Genomic DNA, 16,228 nt, shown 5'->3' with positions numbered 1-16,228 from the left:
CACTAAATCCTACACACTGATCCCTAATAATAATCCAAAATGAATTAATTAATTTAAAATAATCCAGAATATTTCCCTTTCAGTTGTTTTCAAAGGCAAGCTTTTAATGTTTCACAACCAAACATTGTTGAAAGTAATGAGAGGGTAAATCGTCAGGTTATACATTTGATTCATTCATCATTTGAGTATTTTATGGAAAGCTTTAAGTAATTAGAATAATTATTACTTGTCAGGCTACTCAGATTTGTTCAAGTTAAAGAATCCTGATGCTTTTCCATTAACCTGCAGGCACAGCCTTCTCTTTCGGGAATAGTAGCATTGCACAGCGTGGTAATCCACAGGACCTTGTCGGGGAGCTTTAAAACATAAATAGCATATTAATAATGTTCTTTTTTCTCTTTGTCATAAATCTTGGAAGACAGAGTTGGAGTAGGTGGATTTTGTGGCATTAGCAGTAGTGAGTGTTCCTATGATCTTGGCAGGTCTGTTTTATGTTTGAACAGTTAGTGATGCATTAAGTGGGACTATACACAGTGTCTGTCTCAAGGCCATGCCACAAATATTTAGCTTTACCCTGCTCTCTGACTCTCAATTTAAATCTGACAGTGAGTGCTTCAGTAGGCTGCTGTTGGCTGGCATGGCATTAAGATATCATTTAGGTTCTGGCTAAATGGAATCGCAGCAGGTCTCTGACTTTTAAGACCTAAAAGTTGAAAGAAAGGAGATGAAGATGTCACTCTGAGTATCAAAGGTCAAGTCGTGACAGCCATGTCCTTTCAGGTTGGAGTGCTGTTTGCTTGCTAGACCATATTTGGGCAGCATGCGACAGCAGTGTGAGTTACAAGAACATTGTTAAACATCTGGAAGAGAACGAAGGCAGTGACGACAGTTTGAGGACCAATTTCTCATTTAAAAATAAAGCACCACTGCACTTAGTCATCCACTTGTCAAGAGTCTTAACAAATTTCCTGTATGTGGAGAGGATGAGAGAGTAGTTTTCTCTCATCGGATATATAGGAAAATATTCTTAACAAAGCAGAAATGAATTTGTTTACTGGAAGTACAGTGACTTGCGTGCTAACTGGCCACTGCGTCAGACAAATGCTGAAATGTCTGATAAATTAACAAGTTCTGCCATCTTTGTCATTTCCTGTTATCACAGTGTACTCTTTCCATTGGACACAATTTAGTTTTTTATGTTGTAGTGGTTATTTGGTCGCCCCTTTCCGGAATGAATAACTCATGAGAGCATGGCATTTCACTGCTGGGATTTTTCACCTTATCTTGTTCCGAACGTTCATGACCTTTTAGGAGACACTGTACCGCAGCCTGTTGGGAAGTAGAAGTAGTTCTCAACAGTAATGAGACATAAAACTGTGGATTGCGGTATTCAAATAAATACTGAGGTTGCGGTTGAAGACATTAGTTCCCAAACGACCAGTTGACTAAGTAGTTGATTATTATTTGATAATTGATTAATCATTTCATTCAGGCAAAACTTCCAAACATTTGCAGGCTCCAGCTTCATCCGATATAATATAGCTGTTTTTTTTCTGTTTTGTCTAATTGTAAATTGAATATCTCTGGGTTTTGTTTCAGTAAATGACCTTGTTTGTGGATATTCCCAGAACAGTACAATTGCAGGATACATTAGAATAAAAAGATACTAGATGGGAGTATCAGTTTTTCTGTCCCTCAGATCTGGTTTGACATGTTTCTCCAGTGGGATTGGTTTTCCAAACCATTCTCCTGACTGGAATGTAAAACAAACTCTATGAGGCTTGGAAGAAGGATTTTTAGCACTAGAAGTAGTTCATCGGCACTCATGAAAGACAGGCAATTCTTGAAGCACTCAGCATGTTGTATTAGTCAGCCAATGACCCATAAGAGTTGATGCAAATATGCAGTATGTTGGAGTTCAGATACAGGGGTTGGGTATCTCAATCACTTCCCAGAGCTTTGAATTTCCCTAAAGCCTTGTTTGTGGTGTGGAACCAGTGGACAGAGGGTCGTCCAAACTCCTGGCCCTCTGGCTCATGGCAACTTCCAGAGATTAATTCCCGTGAGAGCCAGCATTTCAGGCAGAGACGAAGACGGAGCTATGCTGAGGATTTAACTCTCACTGTTCCTTTTGCAGCGACTGAATGGCAGATCTTGATGTATAGTGTCTTTCTGAAGAAACCAGGATCGATGCCAGGCAGTGGAAGCCTGACGTTTGTGGTGTCTTGCTGATGATGTTAGCTGCCAGCTCTGCAGTGTGAGCTGCAGCAGAGACTCACAATCTATGATGACAGCAGACAACAAAAAGGGCCCAAGTGTGAGTTGGTTTTCAATAAACTTGACTCTTTAGAAACTGTAGCAGTCCTTGGCTTGGTCTCCACAGTTTTACTGTTTTTGTGCTGATCATGCTGTGCATGGTGCTTTATTCATCTTTACTGAGGTGTTTTAAGTCCATGTAATTGTCTCTTGTGCGCCTTATTTATAAGGAAGTGTCACATTGAAGAAAAGAGGTTTTTACTTTTGTAGGTCACAGGGAAAGGTAATTTATCGAAGCTCTGGAGAATAATGGAGCCTGCTCTGCCATCTTGGGAGGCATTAGTTATTGTGAAGTGTCAAGCTAATCCACTAACTTAATGTCCTCATGTGTCATGTGCATGAGGATGCAACCTAAATCACTGTCTGCAGTGGGGAGCGAGCGCCAGTGTGGTGGACAGGAGGCTCTGTCAGCCGAGGCCATTATACACCACATATGGATTGTTAAAAAATGCATCGTTTCTACCTCGTCTCCTCTAAATAATTAATGTGAAATGATGAGGTTGGTGGAAGCAACCTCACCTTCAACCAAACCACTGGTCTGTCACGTCTATGAAACATTTAAATGGAGAGTTCATCCAAAAACACGTTCAAGTTGGGACTCTACAAGCTGGAAGTCACGGCATGAAGACTTGACATCATGATGTGACACTGAAACAGTGACGACTGAGATATTCCAACCAAATCAGTATTTGAAGGGAGGGCTTACAGCTGTGAAACAGAAGGTATGTCTGTACCCCAGTAAAATATCCTGACTGCTGTCATAATGTGTGAACAGTTTGATTTCACACATGAAGCAGCTGCAGGTCTTGTTTCCAAATGACATCATAACTAGGACGGAGCGATATGTTTTACTATTCTGATTTTCAGAGCTCAGCTAGTCATGTCTAGACTAGTTGAAGGACCTTCCTTCATGCCTCTCTATGCTTTTACTATCTCAACCACTGCCAATACAAACAGCATTGGGATCATACTCGATTTGTGAATCTCCTTCTTCATAAAGAAACTCACACCTGTCTGTGTATGATCTTTCAAATAAAGTTTTTCAAAGCAAGCTTTTCCACATATTTAAATGTACTTTGCATGAATTTGTTGCAGGTGATAGGAGGCTCTGGGCGTTTGTACACCTGCTTTGTGTCCTGTCACTACTGCCCGTGTCCAGCCTTCGCTTACACTGTGCTCCGCAGAAACGAGGGCCCGCTGGTGAGTACTGTTAACACACACGTTGGGCTGCATATCAAACCTCAATACTTTAACAGTACCAACCAAAATCTGCCAAGTACTGAAAACTGGCACTGAATGCTGAGATTTGTATTCTTCTTTACTGACCAGTTTCTGATTTAAATACTTTAACCTAACTAATATCAAACTTTTAGGCTGCAGTTTTATGAAAGAAAAAAAAAGTTTAATATAAAAAGGTTTATTTTTTTTTCAATCACAGAAAGTATCTTGAGGTATATTTATACACATGAGTGTAGGTTTGTTTTCAGAAGTGGGGAGGACACAAAGGTTAGGTTATTAAAAAAAGTATGTCTGCAATTTTTTAACATTTAAAATATATATGTATAACTACTTCATTTTTATGCATTAATGGCACTTAAAAATAGCGTTTAGTTTTTGTTGATTTTGTTGAAGATAAATATTGTGTGTGCATCTTCACTTAAAAGAGAACTGTTCTTTATTGTCATAACTAATATTTAATATTAGATTGATGTTTGTAGCATCTTTTAGGAGAATATTGAACAACCTCCACCTATCAGACAGTATGGGAGTAGCCTTTATGAGCACAAGATACCTAAAACATTTTTAAGTCCTCCTCTTTTCTCTCCCTCTCTCCCTCACCCCCAGTGGAAATTACGCCCCTGATAGTATAAAAACATATTCAAATACCAGACCCCACACATAAGAAGACACACACACAACTGTATGTACAGTGTGTGTTGCTGGGGTTGAACTCTGTATGAACACATATATATATGGTACACAGTGTATACAGCAGCGTATTTACACACAGATAACTTAAAAAGCCGTTCACAGTCATTGTGTCTCGTCAGTCAGGCGTGTATCCTGGAGAAAACCGTCACCCAGTCGAAAGTGAGACGAAAGTACACGTTGAAATGTGTGCAACAGATGTTTTGTGGTCAGGTCACGTTCTTGTCTGGTCACTGAGGGGCGTCTCCGCTCTGACCGCCAGTGTTTGCTCTAAAGTATCAGAAAGAATTGTTTCCCTGGAGGATGCTGCTAAAATCAGTGTGAGAAATAGAGAGCTGCAACAGACCGTGGAGACTCCCCAGAGTGCATCAGCATTACTGATATCATTACCCATGAAAATACTGAAGACAGAAAAATAAAACTATTTACTGCCTCATCAAACGCTCCAGCAACTTTTATAGCTAGGGAGATGAAAGTGGAGTTGATGTTGCAACGTTACATGTGTGGAAGCTAAAAGATTATAGTGGATCAGAATTTAACATAACTCTCTAGGCTCAAAGTCTAAACCATATGACGCTCCAGAGACGTTCCAACATGCATTGTCCTGTCCTCCCCCGCTGGAGCCATTCTGCTCATTCGGGGGCTCTGCAGATTCCAACATGACTGGATAAGGCCAAACAAGGTCCATTCTGCTCTGACAAGCAGGTCAGAGGACAGATACTGGAGGACTCCCACAGACAGCAGCAGACAGCCATGTGCTAATAAACAGTCAACAGGAGAAGCTAGTAAACAAACTTCTGTACCTTTTGTCCTTTTCACCACACTCCGACTTTGGCTCATTGCTTATGTAAAACTCTAATCCACAGGTGCGTTAGTGTGGAGGAAATCTCATTTATAATGCATGGAATAGGCTGAGGGTGAAAACAAGTCAATGATTAACATGTTAATGTTAATAATAACGACAAAAAGTTGTTAATGTGTTCAGTGACACATTTCGCACACAAATGCAGAACTGCAGGGCTTTTTGACATTTAACACGCACGACTGGAGCTACGTCTTACTCATAACACAAACACACACTCAGCATTAATCACATGTGCTTTTCCTTTATAGAAATGTTTATAATTTGATAGAAATATTGGAAATTGTCCTGGCATTTGCTTTGTGATTCTTATTCTCTGACTAAACTATTACTCAGTGGGAAATTCCCAGTATGTCAGAGCCAGCAGCTCCTCTCTACTCTGGTGTTTTCATGAGACCTTTGAATTTAAATGACTGAAGTGTCGTTAGGGTTTCATATCCGTACCATCAATCACACCAGCGCCCGTGTTCACGTAATGAATCTGTGTCTGCGCTCTTTTCTCCCAGTGCAAACACATCCTGGCCGTCTACCTGTGTCAGGCCATGGGCGTGACTCAGCAGGAGAGTGTGTCCGATCAGCAGATGTCCATGCTGCTCAGTGGGACAGCCCCCCCGTGACACCCAGGTACATTCAGTACAGCAGGTGGACCCAGCACGCCCTCGAGGATGAGAGCCGATGTTTGGAACTGGCCTCTTTAGGTCACTGCAGAGAGGATGGGAGCACGGGATCATTAGCGTGGCTTCGGCTCTTTCATATGTCTCTCTGAAAGACACCAGATGTTGCTTTATTTATTTTGTCTTTTGGAAGAGCTCTTAGTCTGTTTCCAGGGAGACGACATCTGTCATCTGTTCATTGAGAATGTTTCGGCTTTATTTTTAGGTTCTTTTTGGCTGAAGCTGCATCAATTAGGGAAGTAGCGAATGTCTGCAAGAAATGTAAGAAACTTCAGTCTTTAACAATGTGTCATATATAAATATAAATGGTCAAATGATTTAAAGTTGCAATTTTATGAATAAACACTGGTCTGTAACAATATAAACATTGCCTTTATTAACAAAATAATTCACCATACATACAGATTGCATCATGTTAAATAGCAGTATCGCAGTTGAATGAGAGTAGAATGGCCTCTGGAAAGGTTGAACATCAGCTTGACCACAGTGGATGTTTTTCCTGATTAGTAACAACACTATAGCACACTGACAGACAGGTACTTCGGAATGAAAGGCAGGAATGTTGAACTAGATCAACTTGTCATTGTCCGTCTCACCTTTTTAAAATTGTAAAAGAAGGCAACAGTTTGACATCAATCAATAGCTAGTAAAAAAGGCAGACACCTACAGTACTTATTTTTACACATCAGTCAACAAAGACAATAATACAACGTTACAGTGCAGTTACAGTATAGATGTCTCCATTGGAATGTACTAAAACTTTGGCACACTCCTGTATTTTAGCCCTTGAAGTTAGTCAGAGGTGGTACACTGGACACAGCAGCAAATGAGGAGAGATAGTGAAGCAGTGGAGCCAAGTGCTCAACTTCAGAACACTTGATAAACACCAACACAACATGGTTCAACACCACCAATGAAGCACACCAAACGGGAAATAATCTAAAATGTCAGTGCAATGTGTTTGTGTAGTGATGGCTCTCGGATGACCAAATTCACCCTCTTTTTTTTCACATGAATTACGACACTCCAGACAAAACGCTGCTTTGACTAAATTCACAGAGACCTTTTTTTGGGATTCATCAGCTCTCGCCCCTGTCTTTAGTTTTGTAAGCTCAACAATGCTAACCCCGACAGAAAAAGAAGCAAAGCATCAGGACTCGGTGGAAATGCCTCAGACTATGATGCACAGTCGAGTGTAAAGAAGTAAGAATTTCCCTTGCGCGGAACATTTCATTAGTGTTACCTGCTTCACTCTCAAATATTATCTCTGTTTTTGTGGGTTGAATTGAATCACCTATAAGGAGGCTCATTAGGTGTTTGATTTGGTGCAACATATTTTAAACCTGTCTTTGTTTTCTGAAATGAAACTGCTCGTCTCCGTTCAGACGGTGACTTCAGCAGCTTGTGGAGGACTGCCTGCGCTAACAGATGAGAGCCTCAGGATCGCAGCTGAGACTGCGTCTGAGGGGAGATGGGTTGTCAGCTGGACTCCTAAGGCAAGTGACATTCATACACACCCAACTGAATCAAAGCAATGGTGCTCTCCGTTATGTAAGCACCCCAAAACTGTTTGTACCAGAAGCTTGGATGATGAGGAACAATGTAAATTACACTGATTTGAAGTATCAAATATGACATAGGCTTTTCTTTTTATGTCAACACTTGGTTCAAAACAAAGCGGTTACAGTGCTTTGTGCAGATGCCATACTTCTATAAAGGGCACAATCAGTTTCCCACTTCCTGAGCTTTTGTCGTGTTAACATGGAAATGACGTGGAGCACCAGCGCAGCTAAATTACTATAACTGTGACTGAATCAAATCATGCTGTTCATCTGGTAGATACCAAAGCATCTCTGGCTCTTAGCCACAGTGGTCACAAGATCATTTTGGGACCCCTGAGGCTCTGGGAGATGATTCATGGGATATAAAAGAATTCATAATTTCTTGTTTATGTTTGAATTTCCTCCTTTTCTTCTGATTTCTGAGAGTCCCTGTTGTTTTTGACCCCTCTGTAGACTACTGTGTCCCTCCTCCTGTACACACAGTGGAAGAAAACCTGTACTTCTTTCTGTATATTGAGCATGGATTCATTTTAAGGGTCACAAGCCAAAAATAAGCACGGATGTAGACTACTACTATTGTACCTTTCTAGGCCCACAAGAACAGATCTAGCCACACAAAGTTTTTTGATCTTTACATTCTCAAGGATAAGGTCTCATAATAAATAAATTAATAAACACTGGCACTGGATGTTGACAATATAAAATATCAGGGCATAAAAAGGAGTGTTTGGAGTTGTAACAGGGTGGATTCAGAATGATAAATAGATTTTTAGAATGTAGCAAAGTTTGGATCCTGTTCACAGTCCTACAAATCCAGTTAGCTTGAACATGTTTTTTTTTAAATCAGAAATCCTTCACAATACAAAAGTTATGTAAGACTCACCATTCAACATTTCTCTGCTTGACCCCTGATACTCGGCACAATTCATAAATAAGTGTCCACATTCATGGCGCGTCTGACATCGGTTCATCTTCACATATCACACCCTTGGTCTGTAAACATTATAAAACTCAGTGAAATTAAAATTCAAGAGTGGAACAACAAAGTTGACACAGATAATGCTCCTCTGTCACGACTTCCTCTATAGCAGAGGGTCGATGGTCATGTGGATCTGGTCTCTGTTGCGTCTGCTGCCATTGGAGCTGAGGTACAGCTCCTCCCTGCGGCACAGAAAGTGTCGGGTCAGGATCTTGCGGAAGGTGTTCCTGAAGTCCTGGATGCGGTACGCGTAGATGATGGGGTTGACCGCGGAGTTGGCGTGAGACAGAATGATGGCCACATACATGATAACCCCCGGCTTCTCCAGCTCCTCGTAAAACAGCGTGAGGCAGTTGAGGATGTGGACGGGCAGCCAGCAGATAGCGAACAGTCCCACGATGATGGAGAGGGATTTGGCGGCCCGGATTTCCTTCTGCAGCAGCCCGTGGTGATGGCTGTCCCCGTTGCCCACGCACTTGAGCTCAATCTGTCTCAGCTGCTTCCTGGCCACGGTGAAGATCTTCATGTAGATGCCCAGCATGATGAGCAGCGGCACCAGCACGCAGACAAAGAAATTAAAGTAGACCATGTAGTGCATGTCCACCACACTTTCAAAGAAGCACATGAGCTTGCAGCTCCGTAGTAAGTCTCCTCCCCCCCTCAGCCCCTCTGTGAGGCCAGCGTCTGTAGTGTTGTTCGCACCAGCGCTGGCATTCGCACAGTTCTGGTACTTTAAGTTCCAGCCAAAAAAGGGGATGAGGCCAATGACAAAGGAGAGGATCCATAAAATAGCGATGATCTCTCTGGCGGTCTTTCCCGTCATCAACTCCTTGTACCTGGAGAAAACACAGCAGTGATTACTTTCTTACTGATGTTCCCAACATGGATAAATGTTACCCTCAAATTAGGAGGACAGCCTAGCTATAATAGATACAAACACAACAACATGGCAAAGATGAATAAAACGTTAACATTTTTGGGGCTTTTTCTGTGATAGCGAATAATTTATGTGAATATATTATATTTGTACTTCTCATGATTGTTTACATACCTGCATCTTTATTTTATTTCCTTGAAGTCTCAAAATCATAACAAAGCTTAAAGCTAGCATTATTTTTATTAATCAAGAAGAAAATAGTCCAGAAAAGGATTTGAGTTTAAATTCACACCCGAAGAGATGTCCTGAGCTTTTGTTTTGCCCAGAGAAAGTGAACTGGGGTTGGCTTTTGATTGTTGGTGTGGCCTAAGGTGACACCTTACATTATTCACAGTCTTTTTTCAAACAACAAAAGACAACATCAGAAACACAGGAACAAACGTAAGCATCCAATCCCACAGCTACATTAATAAGACACATGCTGTGTTCAGAAGGTATACAAATTCATCTTGATGGGGACATGAATGTGTGTAGCAATTTTCATGGCAATCCATCCAATAGTTGCTGAGATATTTCAGACTGGAACAAAGTGGTGGACTGACTGCCATTTGTGCTAGCATGACTGAAAATATACACAATAAGTTCAATGATGCATGTTCAAACAAATACCTTGTTACTGGAAAAAGCTAACAAATTCATTTGACATGTGTTGTTTGGTTTTCTGATAAGATGAAACACTGTTTACAACATTGTAATGTTGGAGCTCTACACAAGCGCGTGAATGCACCACACAGACCCAGAGTAGTCTGCTTCCAGTGTCTGCTTCCAAACCTGTATTTGGTTTGGACACATGAAATCGTAAAGAATGAACATTATTATGATATTATGATCCTGTAATTCTGACTATTCAATTATAAAAGTAACCAGTGTGCAAACAAACAAAAAAAGAGGGGCATTACATCCTATATTGATTTCCATATAATTTACACTTTTCACGGAAATATGTCTAAATGCAAAACTAACAGGTTTATAACAGGCTTATTTTAATGTTACTCATCCTGAGCACATTGTGAGCTGACAGTATCTCAGGTCCTGCTTTGCTCTGATTCATACAGGACACACACATTGCTAAAATAACATACGCCTCGCTTGAGGTGTGAGGCCGCTTCCCACGTGTTTGTGTGTCTGTTCAGATACTCGAAATGAAAATGAAAGAAGGCAACGAAGCAGCACATCTGTCTCAGCTTTGTGCTGTTCTGTAGTTTGATGCCTAAACTCAATCTCATGTTTTTTCACGGCTTATAAAGGGAGAACTATTGAGTGTTAGATTCATTTACAGAATGTTTCCCATTAAGCCGTCGCCTCACTCAAGTATGATATGAACTGATGAACAGCAGGTGCACAGATCGAGGCTGCTTATGGAAATGCAGGACTGACTCACAGGGGTGTCGTCCTGACTGTCCCCATCATATGAACTGTGCTTGAAGCAAAACGAGTTGTTTCCTCAAACTGAGTTGGGCGAGCAACCACACAGTAGTGACTCACACATATGCTGATACACACGTGTACATACACACACAAGCCAGTCAGAGTTGCCACAAAAAATCCATCTCTGCAGCTGTACAGTTCATGATCACACCATATCACAACTTATCACAACTTAGAAAGGGACTTTTGCTGTTACAGCTTACAACCATCAAACCATTAGTTCATGATTGAATAATCATTATTAAATGATTAAATATGTAATCCCTCATATATTAATCAGTCATGTCATTAACAAGCCATTAACCAAGTTATTGTTGATACATCTTTGTAAATTAATTAAAATGTTTACAAGTCATTTAATTGTGAATTATTTCTAAACAATGTTTACTTCATTATGGATAATAATATTTATTAACGTGTAAAGGATGGTTTCACCTTTCAAAAAAACAACACTCACATCCCCATATGTACATTTAAAGAGTTATTAGTTTCTGTAATAATAATAATAAGTTTCTGTATTTTGTCCACAGTGGCACAGTGTGAAGAGACCCCTTCATGATTCAATTCCAATGGAAGACAGAAGGGGACTAAATCCACAGCCTTTGTTCTGTGTAAAAATTTATTTTAAAGTTAATCTGAAGCTAATATGATGCTTCAGCACTCTGTATTACATTAGAGTAATGTTGGTAAGGGATTACATCACAGCCTGTGGACAGGAAGCACAACTGGAGTCACACTCATAATGTGCATGAGTGTGTGAGTAAGACTTGAAAAATGTGAACCAAACAATTAAACAGTGGTACGTAAAAGTCCTTAATGTAATTGTAATGTAATGTAATTGTAAAATTTAAGTATAGTAGTAAAGTATAAAACCTGGTTAAAGCCTGAAGAACAGTATTTGTAGTGTTCCCTCTCTTTCTTTCTGACTCTGTTCTGTGCCTCCTGAACAACGTAGACTACCTGCAGCCTCCTACAGCTCTGCATCACATTGTCTGTCTGGAGTTTCACTTCACTGTACTTGCTTACTGTTAACACCACAGACTCACATCCTTTAAGAAAAGGTTGATGCACAGAACAATCCGACATAAGCAATACAAGCAGCTGGCAGCCTGGTAGCTGAAAGACTACAGCAAATTCCACATTGTAACCGCAACATCCTCCTTGATTGAAGCCTTTGTTGTGTCTCATACCCATCTCTCTCTCTCTCTCTCTCTCTCTCTCTCTTTTTTTCCTGTCTGTGAACTGTCAAATAAAGGCAGAAATACCCCCAAAATAATCCTAAACAAGTAAGAAAGCAGGTTCCTGCAGACATAAACTATCCATGGGCCATAAGTTACCAGTGAGTAAGACCATTTGAGGATGGGGAAGCATTCTTCTCATAATGCAAAAATACCTGATTTGTATGTATGCTCAGTAAAGAATGTTTACTATTTTAAAATCTTTAGTAATTCATTTTTAAATGTACACCTTATTGATAAAGTATACATTTTACTGCCATTACTGTTTTTCTTTTATGTTGACAAATGATCTTCCAGCAATAGCTACCTGTGAAAATACACATAAATATGAAACAGCCCGTGAACAGGTGAGCGGAGGTGAGCTAAGGGAGGTACAGACAGTGCTGTGCTGAGCAGGACAGCGATCATCGTAATGAAGGAAAATGTCACCCAGTGTTACAGTATAGCTCTTTTCTGTGTTTCTGGAAAATGTAGTAGTACTTTGACATGGAGATAAGCAGTGTCACCAATTTAATGTTGGGTGGCTTTGGGTTCTTTGTGTGATTTATATATAAATAAAACCGTCAAATAAAGCCAACCTGAAGAGGGGAATGAAAGGGAAGTCAAGCGTAGAGGAAGTTCAACCCGCAGTGAAAGCCTCTGACATTGATGGCACAGGCAGGAAGTGATTACCATTATAGGTTAGGGAGAGGCAGAGAATTTGTTAGTAAAAGGAAAGTCATGTTACTTGAAAGATATTCTTAATCATTAGCCCAGTTTACCTCCGAGTGGGCGTTGAGAATGAAAACAGCCATGCATTATAATAATTTTAATAAGTCAATTATTCATCAGTGGCATGCAAGTTCCGCCTCCGTCCTGTGCGGAGGCGAGCGGGGGGGGGCATGAGTAATATAGCACCACAGAGGAAGCTTCAGAGCTCACGATGACCTGCACACTGTTGCTCTCCATCCTCTACTCCCGCACAGGGGCCATTTCCCAGAGGGTTCATCTCCAGCACATCGCCTCCCATTCTCTCTCTCTCTCTCTTTCTGTTTGGAGGCAGGGAACGGGCGAGCGGCTGAATGGATTAGTTCTGGCATGACGACAGCACGCTGGCATCTATCTTTGTTTTGCTTTCTTCCCCTGCCCCATTCTCCACACATCCCTTCTTTTCTCTCTGTCGCTGTGCTTCCGCCCAGGGCCACAGGCTCAGCCGGGCCACACACACACACACACACACACACACACACTCTCTCTCTCTCTCTAAACTCATCGACTTAAATGTCCGGCAGTGTCTGCAGTCCTGTTTCAAACACAATCTTAACAGGTGGCCGTTCACACTGACAACACAGGAGATATTTTACACGTTACCCAGACTGTCAGGAGTGTATGCAAACAGAGCTGTGCAGCATTTGCATTCTGAATTGTAGGATTATCTCTCTAACAAACAACTTAGATGTTAAAATGATAAAGGCAAGTCGAGAACAAAACAATGTACACATTTGAATCTGCAAAGCATTCACGGTCCAATTAAGATATGACCATTCAAGTTCTGCTTTGACAGAAGAGGGAAAGGTAAACACAGATATAATCTCTCTGTACATTCTTATTGGGAACAGTGCACTCGCTGTCCCAGAGTGTGACACTGTGTCTCAGCAACGACGCTTACACGTTTCATTTTGGTTTTTGTTGACTCATTACCAAAGTTGTACTCCCCTCATGTCTGTTTTTGGCGTATGATACACTCATACCCTTTCAACTTTTATAGGTGTTTTTTTTCCTCTCAGAAAAGTGGTCAGCTTGGTTTCACTGCAACATATACAAACAATTACAACCTACTGTCAGTAATAATTATGGCTTTAACCCTTAACCTCCACTATGTTCCAGTCCAACAGTTCTTCAGTAGCCCTCGTGTCTGTCAGTTTAGTATGGAGCTAGAGCCAGAAGTCCATGAGCTTAGCTTAGCATAAAGCCTCTCCAAAGCTCAAAAATAGCCATACCAGCACCTCTAACGCTCACTCATAAACATCTTGCCTTTGTTTAATCTGCACACAAACCAAAATGTAAAACATCAATTTGTGGTTTTACAGAGAGTTGCATCCTGTAACTATTTCACTGCACACAGACAGCAATAGTGCCAACACAAAACTCACCATCAAACTTCAACTTCTTAAATTTACATTTTGCTTTTTGTACAGATAAAACAAGTGAGTGATGTGCAAGTTCTTTCAGTCTGATTTAAACTCAGTGATCATGCTGCTGGTGAGATAAATGTCCTCAGAAATCTTGATAATTTATTTTGTTGACAGGCTGCACAAACCACATTCATTAGAAATTAAACAACCTTAACTACTCTTCTCACCAACGTTTCTCTCTTTATCAGACATCTTTTTACTTGTCACTGCACTTCTAGTCTCTCCACAGCTGAACCCGGATCATTTCAGGACTCTGTATTTGTTGTTAATGTATGCCTCACTGAAAGTCTGAGGATGACACATCACCCACTGTATCCTAAAGCATACTTCCACCTGGACTCAAGTTCAACCATCAACAGAGCCTTGTCTGGTTCTTCAACTCTAATACTACCTTAAGTTTTCATTATTTGTGAAACCCTAAAGCAAGGATGACACTGTACTACGCCCACCACCCCCAAGACATGTGCTGTAACAAAGAAAAGAAGTGTCTTTTAACTATCCATTAAAATTAAGCTGAGATCTGTTGAATCAGCAGCTGGGTCTGATGATGCTGTCCCTGATCACCGTGAGGCAGTACTGCTGATGTGGGTGTGGACAACCCTTTGAGGTCTGTGAAGTGCTAAAGGTTACATGAAAGCTTCAACAGCACGGAGGGACAAAATAGCCGGAGGTTTTTTTTCTGAGAAATGCAAACAGGGAAGACGGGGGCTTGAAGCAAGCAGAGAGTGGGTGCCTGTAGCTCTGTCCATCATCTCACGGGGTTTCAAACATCTGGCTCTGGCCTTTCACTTCCACTTAAACCATCTGTGAAAACACTTTTATCTGAAAGAATAGTAGCCCCCAAAAGGCCTGCAGACTGGTCACACACACACACACACACAGACCGATCATCATTGTGGACACGCTATCTGAGCTGAGCATACACACACTGGTCTCATTATCACGTGTGTGTTGTGAGGGTTGGAGCTGGGCTTTCAGAGGAAACTATAAAATGTCATGTTGAGAACATTTTACAGAGACTGTTGTGAGCTTCAAAAATAGAAGCACAAAGAGGATTTTACAAACCACTTGGTTGATAGCAGACAACGTTCATCCCAAACTAGTGTCAAACTGTCCTTTCTTGCCAGCCTTTGAGTCTAATGGAAATGACAGCACATCACATCACGAACAGCCCCCAAAACCACATCCAGTGCTCACAACATTCACTGCAGGGAGGCTTGCCTTTATACTAAACAATAAACGGACAACTCTCTGTTATGGTGAAATATCAAAAACAACACCGCCTGGAAACCCGTCTGATAATAAAGCTTTTATTCTTCAATCCACAGAAATATCAAGCAGCCCTGTGCTGCCTCTGCCTCTTTCTGTTTCCTCAGGCGTACTGCGGACTGTGCTCGGGGGCTGCTCAGTGGAGCTCTCTGGCCTTTGCCATCAAGATCAATGGAAGTGACACACTGTGGCCAGGTATTGATCCAGCGGCTCCTCCCGGTGTGTCACATCAAAACAGCTGCCTGAAAGATCTTTGCAGCTTTTCAGGAGCAGCAGGAGGTGTCGCATGAAACACACACAGCCCGCTGAGCTTCATGAGTGGACTACTGATCAACTGAGGGAAATGATCTAAATAACTCACATATTATACATATTATATAAGCGCTCACATATTCTTCAGTTTCTCCTGCAGAAACACGAAAGTCACCAGCACACTGTGTGTAAAGGTGGCATTACCTAAACCCTTTAGATTACCGAATCAAAGGATAAAGAAAATCCACTTCAAAGTCTGCCTCTAACTCCAGATTTAAAGTATGTTTAGAGGTATTAGCTGATTATCATTCCGAATTTAGATTTTAATCGTGCTATTTTTACACAAGGCATTAAGCCTCGCAGGGAACTGATTCTTGAGATCACAGAGCTGATACTCATGTTACAGTCCCTGAATTCAATTATTTTCCATAGGGGACACATCAATATATAGGGACTTTTATTTTACGCTCTTTTACGAAGATAGGGAACTCTATTTCTCTGCCTATTTAGCACAATGTGAGTTACAGCCCTGTTGGTACCAGGGTTGGTGTCTAAACTGGGATCCAAAAGCCAACAGGGCCCCGCAACATGAAGACTTTAATTCACTG

The 16,228-nt window shown here is 41.1% G+C and overlaps 2 protein-coding genes across 2 annotated transcripts in view; one reads left to right on the top strand and one right to left on the bottom strand.

The window, feature by feature from the left end:
• The window catches only part of zswim7 (zinc finger, SWIM-type containing 7), a 12,397-nt gene extending 6,257 nt beyond the window's left edge, over nucleotides 1-6,140 (top strand). Inside the window, exons 4-5 of the mRNA XM_035667170.1 lie at nucleotides 3,412-3,516; nucleotides 5,614-6,140. Of these exons, the coding sequence (XP_035523063.1) occupies nucleotides 3,412-3,516; nucleotides 5,614-5,724 (216 nt within the window). The 3' untranslated portion in view covers nucleotides 5,725-6,140. The remainder of the gene's footprint in view (nucleotides 1-3,411; nucleotides 3,517-5,613) is intronic.
• Nucleotides 6,141-6,750: 610 nt separating this feature from the next.
• The window catches only part of adora2b (adenosine A2b receptor), a 10,519-nt gene continuing 1,041 nt past the window's right edge, over nucleotides 6,751-16,228 (bottom strand). The window contains exon 3 of the mRNA XM_035667169.1: nucleotides 6,751-9,158. Coding sequence (XP_035523062.1) covers nucleotides 8,426-9,158 — 733 coding nt within the window. The 3' untranslated portion in view covers nucleotides 6,751-8,425. The remainder of the gene's footprint in view (nucleotides 9,159-16,228) is intronic.

The sequence above is a fragment of the Morone saxatilis genome, unplaced genomic scaffold (genome assembly GCF_004916995.1).
Source record: "Morone saxatilis isolate NCDOM2014 unplaced genomic scaffold, NCSU_SB_2.0 Contig20, whole genome shotgun sequence".
Lineage (NCBI taxonomy): Eukaryota > Metazoa > Chordata > Actinopteri > Moronidae > Morone > Morone saxatilis.
This window is presented reverse-complemented; position numbering and strand designations above follow the sequence as displayed.